General features: G+C 37.8%; 2 protein-coding genes across 8 annotated transcripts in view; one reads left to right on the plus strand and one right to left on the minus strand.

The window, feature by feature from the left end:
• tom1l2 (target of myb1 like 2 membrane trafficking protein) overlaps positions 1-16184 on the minus strand; it is a 99637-nt gene extending 83453 nt beyond the window's left edge. For 3 of the 7 annotated variants that reach the window (XM_052020842.1, XM_052020838.1, XM_052020836.1), the window contains exons 1-3: positions 16070-16184; positions 6658-6742; positions 4443-4521 (exon numbers count right to left, since the gene is read on the minus strand). In XM_052020842.1, the coding sequence (XP_051876802.1) occupies positions 4443-4521; positions 6658-6742; positions 16070-16121 (216 nt within the window). In that variant the 5' untranslated portion in view covers positions 16122-16184. Of the gene's footprint in view, positions 1-4442; positions 4522-6657; positions 6743-11551; positions 11723-15395; positions 15487-16069 lie in introns of those variants that run through there. The other 4 variants (XM_052020835.1, XM_052020837.1, XM_052020840.1 and 1 more) reach the window with 4 other exon arrangements.
• Positions 16185-18478: 2294 nt separating this feature from the next.
• drc3 (dynein regulatory complex subunit 3) overlaps positions 18479-19679 on the plus strand; it is a 32344-nt gene continuing 31143 nt past the window's right edge. The window contains exons 1-2 of the mRNA XM_052021972.1: positions 18479-18638; positions 19040-19156. Coding sequence (XP_051877932.1) covers positions 18479-18638; positions 19040-19156 — 277 coding nt within the window. The remainder of the gene's footprint in view (positions 18639-19039; positions 19157-19679) is intronic.

The following is a 19679-nucleotide window of genomic DNA, read 5'->3' on the forward strand; positions in this document are numbered from 1 at the left end:
AAAGATGGAAATAAAAAATAATCTTGCTTAAAATACTAAAGAAATGTGTCATCTTTAACTTTATGCCTTTTGGAAATCAGGTCATCTTTCACTTGCTTAGCTATTCACAGGAACAAATTTTGACCAGGGGTGCCCAAACTTCTGCATGCCACTGTATTATTTGCCAGATTTTGCTTTTGAGCTATACTACCATGCCTTGTTCCACCTTCTGTATCCAGAGTCTTTACTGCTGTTCATTAAAACTGATAGCCCAGAGTTATCAAATTAATTAAATCTTTAAAGAAAATAAAGCACTTACATTCAACCTAAACTTACAAATAATACAATGATAATTTAAACTATCCACCTTTACATTTTTCCTTAAGTGACACCTTTCCAATTTGGTTTGCTATAGCTACTCCTTGTGCACAGTGCTTCCTTGAGAAAGCTGCTCCCTGGAAACAGGTGAAGCAACAGAAGTATGTGAAGATCAACTGTGCACATCTCTGGGTTAAGTTGGCCCTGCTCGGAATTGCTGTACCTTGGTGTGAATGGCAGCCAACTGGGTAAGTGTGGGAACATTGTCAGACTGCAAACATGATGAATTTAAGTGCAGGTGCAGCAATTCTAAGTAGACAGCAGATTCTTACTCTACAGAACCGTTGGTTCTTTCCTAGTACCAGTCATTCAATAGTGCAGCACAGTGCAGTTAGTAGAGTTGCTATCTCAAAGATCCTGTGACATGGTTCAGTGCTGACATTCAGTGCAGTTTGTACATTCTCCATGTAGGTTACCTCCAAAGATTTAGATTAATACATTAATTGGCTGCTGTAAATTGCCCTGGTATGCAGGTAGAATCTGGAGGGGGGGGGGGGGGGGTGGGAGAGTTGCTGAAAGTGTGGGGAGAATAACATGGGCTTAGTGTAATAGATGCTTGCTGGCCAGGTTTGTTGCTGCAAGGGCTCATATGACCAATGATTCTATGACTCTGAAGTGTCTGCCTTTTGGTGAGAGCCAGATTGTACTGCTGCTATTACTGCCTCCAGCCATTTAACTATTGATTACAGTTTCAATAGCAGCCAGCTGTGCCTGGATGATCTTTGACAGGAGCAGGTTTTGGGTAACCTCCATCTATGATTTCTGGGAAGGCAAAGCCATCAATTCCTGCAGAAACAGTCAGTCAACACCCTCTGGCCATAGAGACACCTCTTCAAATTGCCTCACATCTACAAGTCCTACAAGAGATTGGAAAATCTTTCCCCTGCTCCTTGATCACTCTCTCAGGCTCCCCAACAGGTCAGACACTGAGCTGTGAATGTCCAAATGCATCTGCTATCTCCTTACGTGCAATGCTCTATCCTAATCCTCATTCAAATCCTTCAAAGCAGAACTAGTGAATAAGCCAAACCTTCTGGGGAACTGGTACAAGCATTTGCAAACCTGTTGCCAGATGTGCCATCACGTGAAACTAGCTTCTATAATGTGTTGTGCCAGAACACACATGATGTCAAAGTTCAAGGACATGCTACCCTTCCCACACTTCTTCTACCAGAAGCATTCTGCCTCAAGCTTGGCAACTGGGATCTGAAGTGAACTTGCAATGAAGACAAACTGTATAGGAGTACAGTGATAACAAGGGCACTCAGCTGACATGTATTATTGAGAGAGAGAATACACAATGCCACAAGAGAAGGCATCTAAAAAGGGAAGATCATATATTTGCATTACTTCTTGAAATGTATCGGTCTGATTCTGCACAGATTGCAAGTTCAGTAGCAGCCAAGCCAATAATCCAAAGCACATACTCTTCAGCCCTATCAAATCATTGGAACTAAAAGGATCCCTCCTGTGTTTGCTGCAACAGGCATCCATCTTTTCTAACAAGACAAGGGGCAAGTAATTTTCAATATGGTGACATTGAATGCCTGCCATAGTGGAATAAAGAATGTGCTTGTGCCTTGCCTTTGCGCACGGAGGTTCTTTAGGTTTGCAGCAACGCTGAGGGATTGATTGGCACAAGATGGAAAGGTCCAGTGGAATGTTAGAGTTACACCATTGACCTCCAACAGGCAATCAAGATCACAGAATTTCTCCCAACACTATTCCTTGATCTCCAGTAACTTGTTTCTGGCTCTGGTCTCTGGCAACCTCCAAGCATGGGGCTGACTAGACAATCCTGTAGTATAGATGTCCCTGAACCTTTCTACCATTTTGATCAGGATATCAAGGGTGATACCTCCTCCCTGCTGAGGATCCATTCTGCCAGTTCAGTAGAAAGCCACAATGACTTTCTCAGATGCCATCCTTTAATGGTGAGGCAATTTTTATAAAGAGTTAGACCCATACTATTAATTAGCACTGGATCTCTTGCATAGTTGTTCAGGGTTGGTGTCTTAATTAGCATTTAATGTATAGTAAAGAGGAAAATTATGCTCTGTACAATTAAGTCAAACACATACCATTCCATAAGCAGTGTGATTGAAAACTGAGTGCCAGCAGCACCAAGAAAAATAGCTGCATTTATTCACAGAGCAGAAGAATTTCTAGCATGGTATCTTTACCAAAGTAGAATGCTCTAAGGCTTTTCATAAGAGCACTTTTAAATAATAACTGGACATCAACCCACATAATGACATTGTGAAACAAGGTAAGTAGTAGGTATTGAGGACAGTTTTAAAAAAATGTAGAGGTTTAGTTACTGAATATCATTATAGGAGCTCAAATAGAAGAACCACCAAAATAGGTAATGCGCAAAAGTCAGAATTAGACCAGAAGTCCCAATGGAAACATTTCAAAGGCAAGAGCACTGTGGGACTTGAAACAAAAACAAAAATATTAAAATTGAGGTCTTGCTAGATCAGGAGCCAATATGAGTCAACTAGTACAGGGATGATGAGTAAATTGATGAAGAGTTAGGATATGGGCTGCAGAGCTTTTGACGAGCTTACAGAGGGGAGAAGCTGGGAGCCAGCCAGGAAAACCTAGAACCTAGACTTAGGATTCATTCAAGCTTTTAGCAATGGAATGGAGTGACCAACAGTGATTTTGACATTTATTAGATCCATAATGAGAGAAAAATTGAGCCATTTTGGAATCAGCAACAATACTCATCGGAGCTTTGGGAGATGCACTCTAGTGCTACAGGAAGGTTGCAATTACAGTGTGACAAGTTTACATTTTCATTTATCCATGTACATATGGGTAATAGACTTGGGACAAAGACGTGACAAGTACATGAAAAAGAGAAATAAAATCTTTAGGAAGTCCACACAAAAGTGTAACATTTTAAAATAATAAAAATCTGCAGACAATGTGAAACTTAGAAATGCAATAAGGAAGATAACAAATTTCATAATAACAGATTGGTGAAATGGCAGGCACAATTTAACACAAAGGTACCAAGTAATGAGTTTTGAAATGAGGAATGAGAAGAGGTGAAGTATACCAAATGGCACAATTTCAAAAGGAAAACTGGTACAGAAAGATCCTGCGGTATGCAAAGGAGAGGTTAGGCCAAATGTTTATAAATCACTGGTTACACCAAGGTCGAAGTGCTGTCCAGTCTTGGGCAATACACTTCAGAAGCAACAAATAGGGTGCAGAAGAAATTTATCAGAATGATAACAGGGATGCATAAATTAGAAGCAGGAGCAGACCACTTGGACCCTCATGTCTGCTCTCCTATTCAGCAGGGTGATAGCTGATCTTTTATCTTAGCATCACTTTCTTGTTACTGCTTCCCAACCCAAATTTTGTTTTCTATCAATTCTAAAATCAGAAGAGCCCTTTTGTTACTTTCTTAATAATAGATCTACCATTTTCCCTATTAGTGATGTTATGCTAACTAGTCTGTTACATTTACTAATTTCCAATATGTGGGAAGCATTCAAGAATCTACAGAATTTTGCAAGATGACAATGAGTGCATCTACTATTTCCAGCTTTCAAAATGTTGAGACCATAGGCATGGCAGATCAGGGAAATAGGGATATACTTCTGCATTGGATCACAAAGTTACGGGCAGATTTGATGGATATGTTTAAAATTATGTGTTGCTTTGCTAAGAGTAAAATGAGAGAAACTTAACCAGATGTGACAGTTTATAGGTAACAATAAAAAAAACCCAGACAAGTGGTTATTTGTTATGCAGTGAACCATGGAACATAACATCCAAAAGGATCATGGGTGTGAATTCAATAATATTTCAAAAAAATTAAGTAAGTGCTAAGGAGGAGAGAAATTTGTTTGGTCGTAGGGAATTGGTTAGCTCTTTCAAATGAGATAGCACAGGGCTATGGGATAAATGGCTTCCTTCCATCCCTTTTCTCCTCTTATGATCCTTGCCCAAATTGACTGCTATGTTTACCTACTCTGCAGTGACTGCACTTCAAATATTAGTTGTGCTAGATACTTGAAAATGTTTCTCAGATACACATACCTGCAATTATTTTCTTTCCAACTTACCGTTAAAGCGAGCATCACTTCCCGGTAGTTTTTATTTCCACTCAGCCTTTTCTTCAGAGCCTTGATTGCATCTTTTGGCCTACAAAAGAGAATAATTTCTTTTGAACAGGAGTCATTTCCCCAAAGGAGGATGTAGCCTATCAATTTTAAATAGTTAAAACAGTGGCCAAAAATTAATATCATGGCCAGTCCTTCATATCAGCGATTTCAGGTGGCAGATAATGACTATTGCAGGAGATAGTAGATTAGGTGAAAACAAAATCTGCACATTTATGAATAATTTAAACATGCATTTATCATTAAAGCCATTAAACCATACATCTTTTTGCTGTTTTGAACAAATGGCTTATATGGCAGGATGCGTTTATGTTGAATTTAAAACCAGACAATTGATTTTTACATTAACCTTCAGTTGTAACTCATCAAAATTGCACTTCTAAAGGACAAAGAATGACCACCCTAATTCTTTTTCTACAATAACAAGTCCAATATTTTCTATTTTCCTGAAGGTTCTGTTGAAAAGTACTTGCGTCAAAAAAAAATCAATTTTTCTCTTCACAGATGCAGGCTGACCTGCTGAGTATTTCTAGAATTTTCTGTCTTTATTGCAGATTTACAGAATCCCTTCAATTGTGGTGCTAAATATTGGTGGAATTGACAATACAAGAGCCAACCATTTTTCTTGTTCTCTTCATTCAACAACTGATTTTCCACATTCTTTTTGAAATCTATTCCAGCAGCACCCAAAGTGAAAGAGGGAGATTGCTACATGCAGGTGTTATTCCACCACAGGCATCATCTTTAAGCATTAAATCATTCTGATGATCAGGAATAACTGGAAATGGTCTGAAGGAATTATATCAGTGGAGCTGCATTTTTTTGTCCTTGATACCACAGTACTATATGTTGTTATGACCTATAACTTGGCTTGTATGTACAGTGTAACTGTTGGTGAACAAAGCTGAGCCATTATACAGGCAAACACATCAGATGTAAGCAAATTAGGTTTCTTTGCTAGCAGAAAAATTCTTTTAAAGCTAAAGTATCATTCTTGCTAATGAAATAAGATTTTTATGATGGCTGCAGAGACCAAGGCCAGAGTCTTATGTAGGAGACAGAGGCAAAAGGATAAAGTGAACTAACTGCTGCAGTTCCAAGGATTGGTTTGTAACCATAGAACTTTAATTACTGTGGCAAGTGATGGAAATAATAATTGAAAGAATGGTCTTATGTAAAAAGGACTGCAAATATTAGATACATTTAGTCATTTCTAGTCTAATCTAGAATTGGACTGTCCTACCCAAAATTGAATGGGAAATAAAACTTGATCAAAATAACCTAGGAAATGAAACATTTAAGCTACTGTTTTCATAATGGTACAGTGAACATTCAAACAAAGTAAAATGGCAAAAAGTATTCTGTAATGGACATATTCCCCACACATATTTGGAGGGATTAGAAAGATCATAGACAACACAAAGCATCTCAGAGCTACTCTTAAGGATTTCTTCTCCAAAATATTTAACTCATAATCAAGTTTTTTTTAAAAATAAAACCTTTCCTGTTTGATACATAAAATTCAGTAATAATTTTACTAGGCATCTAGGTGTCCAAAGTGGCATCACAGGTAGACAGGGTGGTGAAGAAGGTGTTTGCACACTAGCCTTCATCAGTCAGGGCATTAAGATGGAGTTGTGATGTTATGATGCAGTTGTACAAGACATTAAGAAGGCCACATCTGGAGTACTGTGTACAGTTTTGGTTATCTCTTTATAGGAAAGATGTCATTAAGCTGGAAAGAGTGCAAAGAAGATGTAAGAGAATATTGCCAGGACTCAAGGGGCTGAGTCATAGGGAGAGGTTGGGACTTTATTCATTGGAGCCTAGGAGACTGAGGGGTGATCTTATAGGGTGCAGAAAATCATGAGGGGCATAGATGGAGTGAATGCACAGTCTTTTTCTTTCCCCCCCCCCGCCCCAGAAAAGGAATCAGAAACTACAGGGCATAGGTTTAAGGTGAGAGAGAAAGTGATTTAAAAGACACCAGAGGGGCAACTTCACGCAGAGGGTAGTGCGTACATGCATAGGAAAGGTTTGGAGGGACATGGGCCAAATGGGATTAGCTTAAATGAGCATCTTGATCAGCATGGATGAGTTGGGCCGAAGGGCCCGTTTCCATGCTGCGTTACTCTGAGGTGTCAGGATTCATTCTTACCCTTCTTCGGTCTCATTAATAATGTCACAGATTTCCATATTCAGAGCCCAGTCCTCTGTCTGCAAGGATCCATCCGTAGCTCGTTCTGTTATTAAGGAATAGCAACATGTCAGAACTTGGCATAAAACACTGTTGTTAACAAACAGATCCCCTTGTGAAAAATCCTGCCAACAAACAAATATTTGCTGTCCAAAAAGTGAAATTGGGAAAAAAAAAGGTCAAGACTCTGTTGTTTATAAGTTCAAAACAAAAATTAGAGCAGTTATCTCAATATTTGTCAGAAACAAAAATCACTGGAGCCTATAATTAAGGACAAGGTGACCGAATAACTTGACAATGGTAACCCAACATGGTTTATTTGTATTGGGTAGGATATATTTGGCAAAATTTTTTGTTGTAGAGGTGACTAAAGTGATAGCAGAATGGCAATGAACATTAGTTCAATGAACTTGTGGAAGGCATTTTGATAAAATCTCCCACGAGTGCAAACTGAAGCTTATGGAACTGAAGGTAAATTATTAACTTGGTTCCAAATTCATCAACTGACACAGTGGCAATAACAGACAGGTACTCCACATGGTAGAATCCAACCAGTGATTCCACAGGATCTTATTTGGGATGCAATTATTAACCTTATTTATAAATGACGAATACGAAGCTTCCTATTCCTATAACCTATACTTGCTACTGTTATGATATATGGCATCATAAGCAGTCTATATGGAATAAATAATGTGCAAAGAAGTATCAATATATTAAGGAAACAAAATTGTAGCAAAATAGATTTCAATGGAGGCAAATGTAATCTTATTTGCTGTGGACCTAAAAATAGAATGAAATAAAAATAATGTTGGAGATATCAGCAGCTCAAGCAGTATCTGAAATCTGATTTAAAATAAAAGTTTGATATTATCTCTGATTTGTATCAGATCTGACTAGTTCTGATGAAAAGTCAATCTGCAACAATTATTTCACTCCACTATACTGCCTGATCTGTTGAACACGTCAGGCCTCATCTATTTTTTCCACATTTCCAGCATCTATAGCATTTTGCTTCTCCAGATTACATCTCAGTTCCAGTATCATTTCTCTCCACTATTCATCTCTTACCCGTTTTTATTTATCTCCTTGTAATTGCAATTGCTCCAGGCAGAAAATCTGTGATTAAGTAGTATTCATCACCCTTGTATCATTGTCTGTTGGTCTCCATCTTTTCACAGCCATTCTTTGTTCTCACCACCCCTTTCCCGCAACTTGAAATGCAGTTCTTATGAAAGGTCATCAGCCCAAAATATTGATTGGTTTTCTATTCACAGATTCTGCACGACCTGTTGAACATTTTCACTGTTCTATTTTTATTTCAAATTTCAAGCATTGGCAGCTTTCCCCCCCCCCCCCCTTTTTCTTTTCAATATGATAGAATGAGGAAAAAGGCATAATGGTTTATCTTTCCCCACAGTAATAAATATAACCAAAGACAAATGAAGATCAGATTTTCATTAATAATACAGGAGTTGTTAATATACCATTACCATGCCGTACCATCACAACTTATCTATATTAGTTCTATGGATAATGCATGAGGCCTTCTGGGCTTTAATAAACACATGGATATCTATAATCTACAATCATTCTGGCAAGACTATTAAGCTACTCAGTAATAAATCTGTTAAGGACCATTTGCACTGTAGTCAATTAAGGGAGCAGTGGATTATCAAAAAGGAAGAAAAGCTCATTTCAGAGATTCTCACATCAACATATTGATCAGAGATTTGAAGGAAGGCCCCACTAAGGGATTACACCAATTTCTGCAGATTTATTGGATTTGGGAATGATTTTGCATTCTCTTTCCCACAACTTCAGGTGGTAAGAACGCGAGAAGAGACACAATTCCATGGGTCCTGACAGTCCTCCCTTAATTCAGAGGACCTGTGCTCCATGCCTGGTTGAAACAATAACAGGAACACAAGGAATAAAGTTATACGTAATCATTTGTCCTTTCATGCCTGCTCCACCATTCAATAAAATCACAGCTGATTTTTTACCTCAGCATCACTTTCATGCAGTAACCTAAATATCCCTTGATTCCCTTAATATATAAAAATCTGTCCACCTGTCTTAAATATACTCTGCACTCAAATTTCCACAACCCTCTTGGTTAGTGAATTCCAAAGATTCACCACCCACTGGTTGAAGAAATTTCTCCTCATCTCTAGTCCTCAGTGGATAGCAGCAAGCAATTCAATTGCCAATAATTGTCAATTCAATTCCCCATCTCACTCTGACCCCTTTATCTGTTACCTCCTGTCCTGCACTAACGAGGCCCAACATGAGCTTGAAGAACAGTACCGCATCTTCTGCTGGGCACCTTGCATCCTTCCAGGGTCAATGTATCAGAATTGGCCAGTTTTGCTTTTGGTCAGCTACCTGGAATAATAAACCAATTTTCCTCTTTGGTCTGGTAACACTTTCTAAATATGCTGGCAATTTCATACAGCTTTGATCTGCTTTTCACAGTTTTCTGTCCCTCTATTTTCCTGCTCTCTAACCTCTGTTACTTGCAAACCAAATGCAATACAGCAACCCTGGCCTCACTCTATTAGAGATAATTCCCTAATATTAAGGGATATCTATCTCCAATAGATATCCATCCCTACCCACTCTTTCTGTAACTCAAAACTAACTTGTTTTCTCTCCTTCCAGGTCTAACAAAGAGTCTTTGACCTGAAATGTTAACTATTTCTCTTTCCACAGATGCTACCTGACTTACTGAATGTTTCCATGCTTTTCAATTGAGTTGCCAGTTCTCTTCATTATGTGTCAATGGAAGATGAGCAAAAGCAACCGATTCTTCTCTCCCTATTAAAAAGATGAGATCAAAAAATATGGGAGAAGTCTGTGTCTGAGTCTTGATCTGAGTGTTTTGGTTGGGCTCCAGACTGCTCATGTCTATACATGTGCATAATTTTTGTTCAACTTCAGAAATACAGTACTGATGAATTTTTTTGTCAATATGCCCAAAGTATATTAGCAAGGCACTCTAATTTTTTTTTAAATCTCAGATGTAGTCTCTCTACACATGGGTCTAACGTATTTTCCATTTGAGGTTTATTTCTTCCTGCAACTGTTAGGAGGTGATGTCCCAACTGCTTCCATCCACGTTTTTAAGCACAGAAGGATCTAATGGGTACTTAGAGCCTACGTGATTAAAAGAAATGTAATCTCTATATCCACAGAAAACAAAATGGAAAAATACAGATGGCAACAGATATCTTGGCTCTAATGTAGAAGCAAAACAAAATATGGATTATATTCACATATCAATTTGATTTTGCTGGCTGCATTCAAGTCTGAGTCACAAAACAATGGATTCAAACTTCCCAATGGGACCTGAATGCTTTTTTTCCAGGCTTACACTGCTGTTTGGTATCAAGGGAATATATCGCTGTCAGAGGTGTTATCACTTTGAGGAGACAAAAATGGAGCTTCACCTATGCATACCATAAAACCTACTTCAAATTAGGGTGTGGACCACAATTTAACTTGAGTATGTAAAATAGTTTGTATTTCTTTCTTAAAGGGTTTTGGGTTACAAACAGCCAATGAAACCCAAAGTAGCAAGTTTTACTCCCCCACATAAATTATAAAATTACAAGTATGCTTTACCAGCAAAATTCTATTTTGTGGCATCATGTAACAATGGCACTAGGAACCCAAGCCATTTTGAATCAAGTGCCATATTTCCAAAAAAAATACAGAAGCTTCTGTGGAAGAATACAAGTTTCCTACACTTCTAATTTAATGCTCATTCTTTATAAAACAAATCAAGTAAATTCTAAAAGAAATGAGAATACTTGCCACAGAAATAGCCATATAAACTGCTAATCCAGCCAATGCACAATTCCATTAATTTGCTGATTTATTTTCTTTAAGCAAATGGGCAAGTTTACTAGACTAAATCATTCATGCTGATATTATCTAAAGTTTCTGGTAAAAGATATTCTCTGCAAGGAAGTTCTGCAGATATGCACTGCTGAATTAAGTTTTACCATGCTGGTCAGATAAAGCCTACAAAAAGTATATCAGATAGATGTTCTTTTCCTCCAAATAAAATTCTAAGTTTGTCAATGGTACAATAAATTGATAAGCAGAACATAACCTCAATCCATTACAGCAGAATCTTTCACTTGCCATGGAATTTTTTTTATTAAATATTTGCTGCGAGAGGTGACCTTGGAACAGATGAGACAGGTTTGACAGCTATTATACTGTTACAGGGAGTTTAAAAACAATTTGCAATCAATTACAAATTCTTTTGGCAAAATAGCAAGTGAACAGAAATCATCTTCCGACAAAATTAAAAATGTTTGTTTCCTCTTTCCTGACTTTTACAATGGGTACAACTTGTCATTCAAACATACTGAATGACGTAGTAATGACATTACACAATGGTACCTGTTGTACCTGCACTCTTTTTTAAAAAGTCACCTGTGGATATCTGGGATATCAATAACCAAATAAATCACATGCAACTATTATACATTCTTAGATCCTTCCTATTAAAATAAGTAAATGGAAATTTCTTTTTTTATATATATATGTCATCATCCAATTAAAATTGTTTGTCATCACCAGCAGTATTTATATTTAGTGCCAAGATGATGCCACCTATGGAACAGCCACAGAATCACACCAATTCAATTGCCTCTGGAGGTAGAAGCTTCCTTTCATTTTAAAGCACTGCAGAATACTATATATTATAATCTTGACAAACTGACAAATGTGTTTGGTTGATAAATGATCATTTCTAAGTCAGTCTTGTCCCAGTAACACATTCCACCTCAAAAAATCAGAAGACTGTTGCTTTATGCCAGACTCTAGTACAAAATCTCACCTGAAACTGCAGGGAAGTTGTGAAAAAATGTTAAAGTCGCATCCAAATGAATGTCACAAGATAAACTGGCCTAGAAATTGCTTTATTGTATTTTCTTCTTCAGCAATTCCTCAGGATCCAGACAACTTGTTTCTATTCTGGTTTTGTGGATTCTGAGCAGACTGATGAGAATAATGTGCAAGCCACAGATGGAAATAGGTGGTGCCCAATGGGGTGGGTAGTTGAGACGTATTACATTTCTGTGTTCTTGATGCATGGACGAGGTTTTCAAAGTCATCAAGGATGTTTCTTCTCCACTTTGAGCAGTCAAGAACTAGGATTCCCTGTAATCACTGGGGATCTTGCATTTTCTCAAGGAAGTTTCCAGCATATCCTTGAATCTTTTCTTTTGTCCACCTAGAAAGTGTAGAGGTTAGCGTGACACTATTATAGCACCAGTGACCTGGATTCAATTCCAGCTACTGTTTGTAAGGAGTTTGTACGTTCTCCCAGTGTCTGCATGGATTTCCTCTGGGTGCTCCAGCTTCCTCCCACATTCCAAAGATTTCTGGGTGAGGAAGTTGTGGGCATGCTATGTTGATGCCAGAAGCATGGCAACACTTGTGGGTTACCCCTAGAACACACTACCCAAAAGATGCATTTCATTGTGTGTTTCGATGTACATGTGACCAATAAAGATATCTTAAACCTTCTTGTCACATAAGTTAGAATAGAATGCCTGTTTTGGTAATCTGGTACTGGGCATGTGGATGATGTACCTTTTGCATAAGCACTGTATAATTAGGACCTCATGCTGAGGATGTTGCCCTGGGAAGAGCTACTGAACCTGGCTTGCTTATACTTCAGGTGAATTTAGAGGATTTCACACTGAGAGCAAAGAATCCTTTTTTTAAAAATTTTCCTTGAACCTGACGGAATGCAAGGAAATTAAATCTACTTGCTCTGCAAGTAACCAGTCACTTTTCTGACAAACAAAGTTGAGTACCATATGGAGATGAATTTGGGGTACTGCATTATTGCTGACATCACTTGGGGTAGTTTTACTCCACACAAAATAAAAGTTCCTAGTGCTAATGTAATGTAAGACCTGGGACATGCCCTCTTCTTACTACCACCATGGAGGAGGTACAGGAGCCTGAAGACCCACACAATGATTCAGGAACAGCTTCTCCTCCGCCATCAGATTTCTGAACAATCCATGAATACTACTTCATTATTCTTTTTGTTTTTGCACTATTTATTTTTGAAATTTTGTAATTTATAGATTTTTGTCTTTGCACTGTACCGCTGCCGCAAAAAAAATTTCACGTCATGTCAGTGACAATAAATCTGATTCTGATAGGCAGCATTCAATAGTAGTTCATTAGCTGAATCACTTCTAAATGTGTTGGAATCACTGAAGGAGCTAAATAAATGCAAGTTCATTCATTGTATAAAAATTCTGAAAATTATAACCTAACATGGTTATTCTTCAGTTGAGGTCTTCTTGACAGCCAGCATCAATATCAAGTTTGAGAGTCACATGCAGAACAAACCTGCTTTGACACTCGTAAAGAACCCAAGATTTAATATGGCTAAATGTATTGAAGTGAGAAAAAATTATTTCACTCTGTGAAGAGCTAAATTCTTCCAGTAGGAATTTTCTATTTCTCACATTCTACTACCATCTCCAAAGTTAGTGGCTAATATTGCATTTCTAGCAGAGAAGATTCCTTTTCCACTTGACAATACAATTTATTGGAAAGTTTCACATTAAGAATATTTGTGCCCCTTATGTTTTTGTTTACATAGCTATGTTCTTAACAGGTACAAAAATCATACAGGCAAATGAAATAAATTAAACTGATACTTTCCTTAGTGCTCATTTTGTACAAGATCTTTACTAAACCATATTTCAGCAAATTAGGTTTATATTCTTTTATTTCAGCTGCTGATTAAAGAACAATTTAATTATTCTTAAACTATAAATGGAAATTTTAATCCAACTAGAGATTTAATATTGACTCTATACAAAATGGAATTTTAATTGCATGCAAAGCTACATATATATGAACAGCAGAATCCAGAATTTGAAAAGGTAAACAACACAGCAGGAATATCAACAAACATTATGATATCAAGTTTGGGAAGGAAGTTATTTTAAAAACAGTAATTCATGTGTACATTTACACCACTGTGGTGACCTGAGCAGCCAAAAAAAAATGCCAGCACTCATTATTGGCTCTCAAGTCTTGTGTGGCAACATGGAGGACAAATGCATCTATGGAAACATACATACACCATTAAGAGAATATCTTCAAAAGATGTGGGAGCAACCTCAGGTGATGGAGCATCAACAAAGTGTGCCAGAGCAAACTGCAAATTTATGTCCATAGTTTGTGTCAAGAGCTGAACAAAGGGTCAGAAAAGAATACTGGTATGGAGGCTCCAATGCACGGGATCGCAAGAGGCTGCAGCAAGTTGTAGACTCAACCAGCTCCATCATGGGTACAACCCTCTCCACCATCGAGGACACCTTTAAGAGGCGGCACCTCAAGAAGGTGGCATCCATCACTAAGGACCCTCACCATCCAGGACATGCCCTCTTCTCCTTACTACCATCAGGGAGGTGGTACAGGATCCTGAAGACTCACACTCAATGATTTAGGAACTGCTTCTTCTCCTCCACCATCAGATTTCTGAACTGTCCATGAACACTAACGGTAGCATAGTGGTTAGCATAATGCTTTACAGCACCAGCGACCTGGGTTCAAATCTGGCCACTGTCTGTAAGGAGTTTGTACGTTCTCCCTGTGTCTGTGTGGGTTTCCTCCGGGTGCTCCAGTTTCCTCCCACATTCTAAAGATGTACAGGTTAGGAAGTTATGGGCATGCTATGTTGGCGCCGGAAGCATGGCGACACTTGCGGGCTGCCCCCCAAAATCACTATGCAAAAGATGTATTTCACTGTATGTTTCGATTTACATGTGACTAATAAAGATCTTATCTTATTCCTTTTCTTGCACTATTTATTTTGCAAATTTATAGTAAAGTTTATGTCTTTTCACTGTACTGTTGCTGCAAAACAACAGATTTCACGACATACAAGTCAGAAATAATAAATCAGATTCTGATCCACATGGTGATCCTTAGATAGTGCAAAGGGTTGAATAACCAACTGTCCTTTCACTTATAACCTTAATTTGAATCCAATATGGTCAAATAAAGCTTTCTTACTCTAGGCACTGTAACAGGTCTAATACTGCCATTTTGCATGATGGAAAAGCACATTAGTACCCTGGAGAATAGCCTGGTAACAGCTTATTCTCCAACAACCTCCATAATTCGGCATTGTGCAGAGCGTAGGCAGACTAAAACACACTGCAAGAAAAATGTGACACCACAGCAATGACAAAATCCTTAATAGTTCTCCCACAGAGTTAACATTTAAAATATACCGACTTTGAGTGTATGCATTTCCGTTAATATATACTGATTTATACTGTTATGACCCAATGTTCACAGAAATATTGCATTACTATTAATTATGCATATTGCTGACATTTAACTGCATACAACAGGCAATCCTGAAAATTCATTTGAGGTATTATTTAACAGGTTTTAAATGCCTCAAATTTTGTTAAATAGAGCTGAAATGTGATACTCATGATGAGTTTGCATCTTGTATGAAACCTGCAGTGCTCGTTTAATTTGTTGATGTCTATCAAAGTTGATAATACCTTTTGGGTAAACAGTAGAAAGAAATCTCTGCCAGTCACCTTAACTTAATCTTTTTTTTACTCTATTCTTTATTTTACATCCAGCCAAAACAAACGTGTCATCCAATTGCGTCTAAGACAACTTACTTGAGAACTCATGATTTCTCAATCCTGGAAGTAAAGGGAGCTCGTGTGTTGTAATTCTCAATTGCAGTGTATGCATTGATTAATTCGGCTTCTAGAATGATACAAATTTTGGAATGTTCCTTTTTGGTTCGTATAAAGTTGACACAAGTAATCAAAACAGGACGATTAAAAGAATGCAATGACACAAACGGTTCAAGCTGGTGCCTGGAGCGTCAATATCCAACAAGGGCCAAGGAGGAGAGGGCAATCTGATTGCTTTTAACTTCACACCTTAATCATTACGGTAAATACAGAACTTGATAATTTAATTTATAAAATCAAAATATTAACGAATTAGTTCGGTCTATTCCGTTCTGGAATGACACTGCATAAATGTAAACAAACATTTTTCTTTTGGGCGGAAACCCTCAACGTTACGCCATGCGTTATTTTGGGGGAAAAATAACAATTATTCTTTTACTCATTTGATTAATGAAGTTCTTCATTACATTTTTTAAGAAACTAAATCCGAAAAGATCTTTAAGCAAATTAAGTGCCAAAAGATGATGCGACACTCGCCAGATGAATCATTTACAAATAAATAACGTCTATTTCACTTCAAGGATTAGGTAGACAGCAATAACACGAGCGAGATTCAAAGAGTAAAGGAAGACTACTCGGCGTGAAGTACTCACCTATACATTGTCCTACAGGAGTACTAAATGGGTTCCCAATGAAGAACTCCATCTTGATGCTTCCCCTCCCCCCTCACCCAAACATCTGAGGGGCACAAGTGTCGTTGACTTGGCGTCAACCTAGCTTAAAGGGCTGGACGAGTTCTCGTACTTTCTTTATTCTGATTGGCTTGAGTTCCTCCTGCCCCGCCTTCAGCGTCGTCGTCCTTATTTCTATTGGGCAACAGCCATCTCAATCAATGTGGCCTTCAAGTTAGTTCGGTTTTATCGAGCATAGTAATAACTTTGCCCAGCCCAATTCATGAATAATCTTTTATAAATCACTTTTTATTTTTTTGTTAACAAATCCACTAATTAAATGCCGTACGATAACCTCATGATGATGACGATAGTGCGGATACTGCGGAGGAGGTGGGGCAAAATAAGGTCACGTGATATTTATCCTAGCAACCGAGTGAAGCTGGGCTCAAGCAGGATTAAGTGGAGGAATACGTCTGATGCTTGCCTCGAAATATATTTAAAAATAAACAATAGAGGAGGTATGTGTTGGTTTAAATGCTATAATTTCTGAATGCATTTATTATTTTTTCAGATTACAGGTAGGTGTAAAGAGGAAACGTGTGCCTTGATTAAAAAGCGTATCCTCTTAACAGTCTCCGAACAAATCAAAGAGTTTTGCAGTGTATGAAATACGATAAGTAGGTGCACTAATACCATAGTGGTAAAATAATTATATTTTAGCATTTTTAGTTAATGAATAATATTGGTCAAGGTTGTTCATCAAAATAGCGCCATGGCATTGTTTCACATCTGCGAGGAAAGGCAAACGGGATTTCAGAATGAAATCTTGTTCAAGAGACAACTGTAATTATTTGCAGTTATATAACACCTGTAATGTAGTAAGGCATTTTATCGTGCTGCACAAGAGGGTTATCAAATAAAAATTGACACTGGGCTACGTTGTTTGACCACCGAGATAGGTTATAAAAGAGCGGGGTGGTAAATGGATGAATTAAGGGATACAATCTCAGGTTACAGGGCCTGAATTAATAAAGGCTTGCTGTTAAAGAAGATCAGTGAGGCACAAAACTACAGTGACACAGAAATATTGAAGGGTTGAAAGGTCATCAAATATACAGGGAGCAGTGAAGCGATGGAGGGAATTGAAAACGAGAACGAACATTTTTAAGCTGAAGCATTGCTAGTCTTTTCTTGAGCCAGTGTAAATAGAGGCATGAAATATTATATCGGGGAATAAGGAAACGGGAAAGAAATTGTCTGTTTTCCCAGAAGGAGATACATAAAATCTCCCAGAAATAGTGGAGAAATACAGGTGTAAAACAAATGAGCTAAAACAAAATGGCATTATTAAAAATTAATGCTGGAGAGATTAATATAAGGTGATAAATCCCCAGGACTAAGTACTGTAAAGTTATTTTACATTACTTGTTAGACATTGCAGAAAAAGGAGTCAGAGTTGGATTGAAATCTACTTTTCAAATGTCCTAGCTTGGGTCCTGCAGATTCCATAACTTATTTCTGTGCATTGAACTGAGTCTTTTAGATGAGTTGTACAAAGTGATGAATTTTAAAACATCATTTAAACATTTCAATGTGTTTACAATTGCCTTGTACACATTCTGAACTAGAATTGATATTGGTCATGTTAATAATTTTGCTTCAAACTTCATTGCTTTATTGAAAGATGAAAAACTTCAGATTTTGGAAGTCTGAAATAAAAGGAGAAAGTGACAGAAATATTCAGCAGGTCAGGCAGCATTTCTGGATAGAGTAATGGAGCTAACATTACAATTTGATGAATTAGGAAAAGTTAGAAATCAAAAATGTTGCAGTAAAGGAAAAGGGTGGAGAGAACAAAGGGAATGTCTGTGATAGAGTGGAGACAGAATGATGCAAGTGATGGTGGTGCCAGCTGAGAGTGGTGGTGATGGCTTATTAATCCTTTATAATGAGGTATGACTTCAGCCATTGGAGCGGTTTTTCCTTAATTCCTATTAAGTTCAGTTTCACCAGAGCTCCTTGATGCCACATTTGGCCAAATGCAGCCTTAATGTCAAGAGCAGTCACTCTTGCCACACCTCTGGAATTCAGCTTTTTGGCTGGACTGTGAAGACTCTGGAGCCAAGTGTTTTTGGGAAACCCAAATTGGGCATCAGTGAGCAGGTTGTGGTGAGTAAGTCCTGTGGATTTGTGCAAATGAGGAGAGCAGCTGAGGGTGATCCACCTTTCAGCTTTGGCACTTTTGCTGAGAAGCACTGAGTATGTCTTGGATGACAACCTCTGATGGACGTATTAACATCAGAGATTTCCATTTCATTCCTAATGTCGTTAAAGAAAATTTTAATATTTTTCTTGTGTTTTCCTTTTAAGTGAACACAGCCATTCACAATGAGCCGACCATATAAAACAATTGAGCCCAGTGTCATAGATGATAAAATGCTTGAAGTGATGGTGAAGAAACAGGGACCATCAGGAAGAGCAGGACAGATAGCCCAATTGGAAGGAATTGACTTCAAAGATGTAGATCATCTTCAACTTGATTACCAAAGTATGTTTTCGTTCTAAATGAGTGACATGACTTATATGAAGAAGATAGTTTGTCATATAAATACTACCAATATATTGTTAAAGAATCTATATTTGATTATCAGAGAATGTGCACTTGCATTTCTATTCCTAAACCTTATAGTTCCCTGTGTTGCTGAAAGTTGTTTGAATCTGAATGGCCAGTGATTACCATGTAATTGTTAATAACAAATTGTATTTCACAGTAGACAAACTCGAAAAGTTGTTACATAGAAGAGGAAAGGCTTGAGGGAGAATGAAAAGAGTCTGAATATTAGTCATGGAGGGAGAAATAACGAGGGAAAGCTTGACATAAAAATTTTAAGAAGGCTTTATAAGAAAGGAAGATTGGCATAAAATGTCAGCCTTTTCTCTCTGATGTAGATATACTGAAGGTTGACAATCTGTGGCAATTCACATCATTGACTAAACTCCAGCTCGACAATAATGTAATTGAAAAGATTGAGGGACTGAACACTTTAGTCAACCTGATATGGCTAGGTAAGTAGTCAAGAATTCAGAATATTAGCATTGCCATTTTGTTTTAATTCAGCTATATTCTTGCATTTATTATAAACAAATCATTCAGTGAGATGACATAACAGCTATGATGTGATTGAACTGTTGAACAGCCTTGAGGTCCTGAATGATATGCTTCCTGCTCCTAGGTATCAGAAGTACTGCAATCAGGATCTGTTGATCTGCCCCAGCTGGAAAATAAGTAAACTTGCCTGTTGAATAAAGACCGAATTAGGCTTCACTAGAGTTCTCCCCATGATGTGATAGCCAACAGACATTCACTGTTTCCGTTAATACAAAAAGGCACCTGGGCAAGGAAGTCCTCCCAGTGTCTGTTAAATTGAACCACAACAAGACTTCCTGACAAGTTGAGGAAAATGGAATGTGACAGAGGGAAATTTTGGAAAATTTAAAGAAGTTTTGTGTGATCATGTTTTTTTTTCACATTCCCATTGGCCCAGAAGCAGCCATATTGCAAATGCACCCAGAAAGCAAACCTACAGAG

The sequence above is a fragment of the Pristis pectinata genome, chromosome 8 (assembly GCF_009764475.1).
Source record: "Pristis pectinata isolate sPriPec2 chromosome 8, sPriPec2.1.pri, whole genome shotgun sequence".
NCBI classification, from domain to species: domain Eukaryota; kingdom Metazoa; phylum Chordata; class Chondrichthyes; order Rhinopristiformes; family Pristidae; genus Pristis; species Pristis pectinata.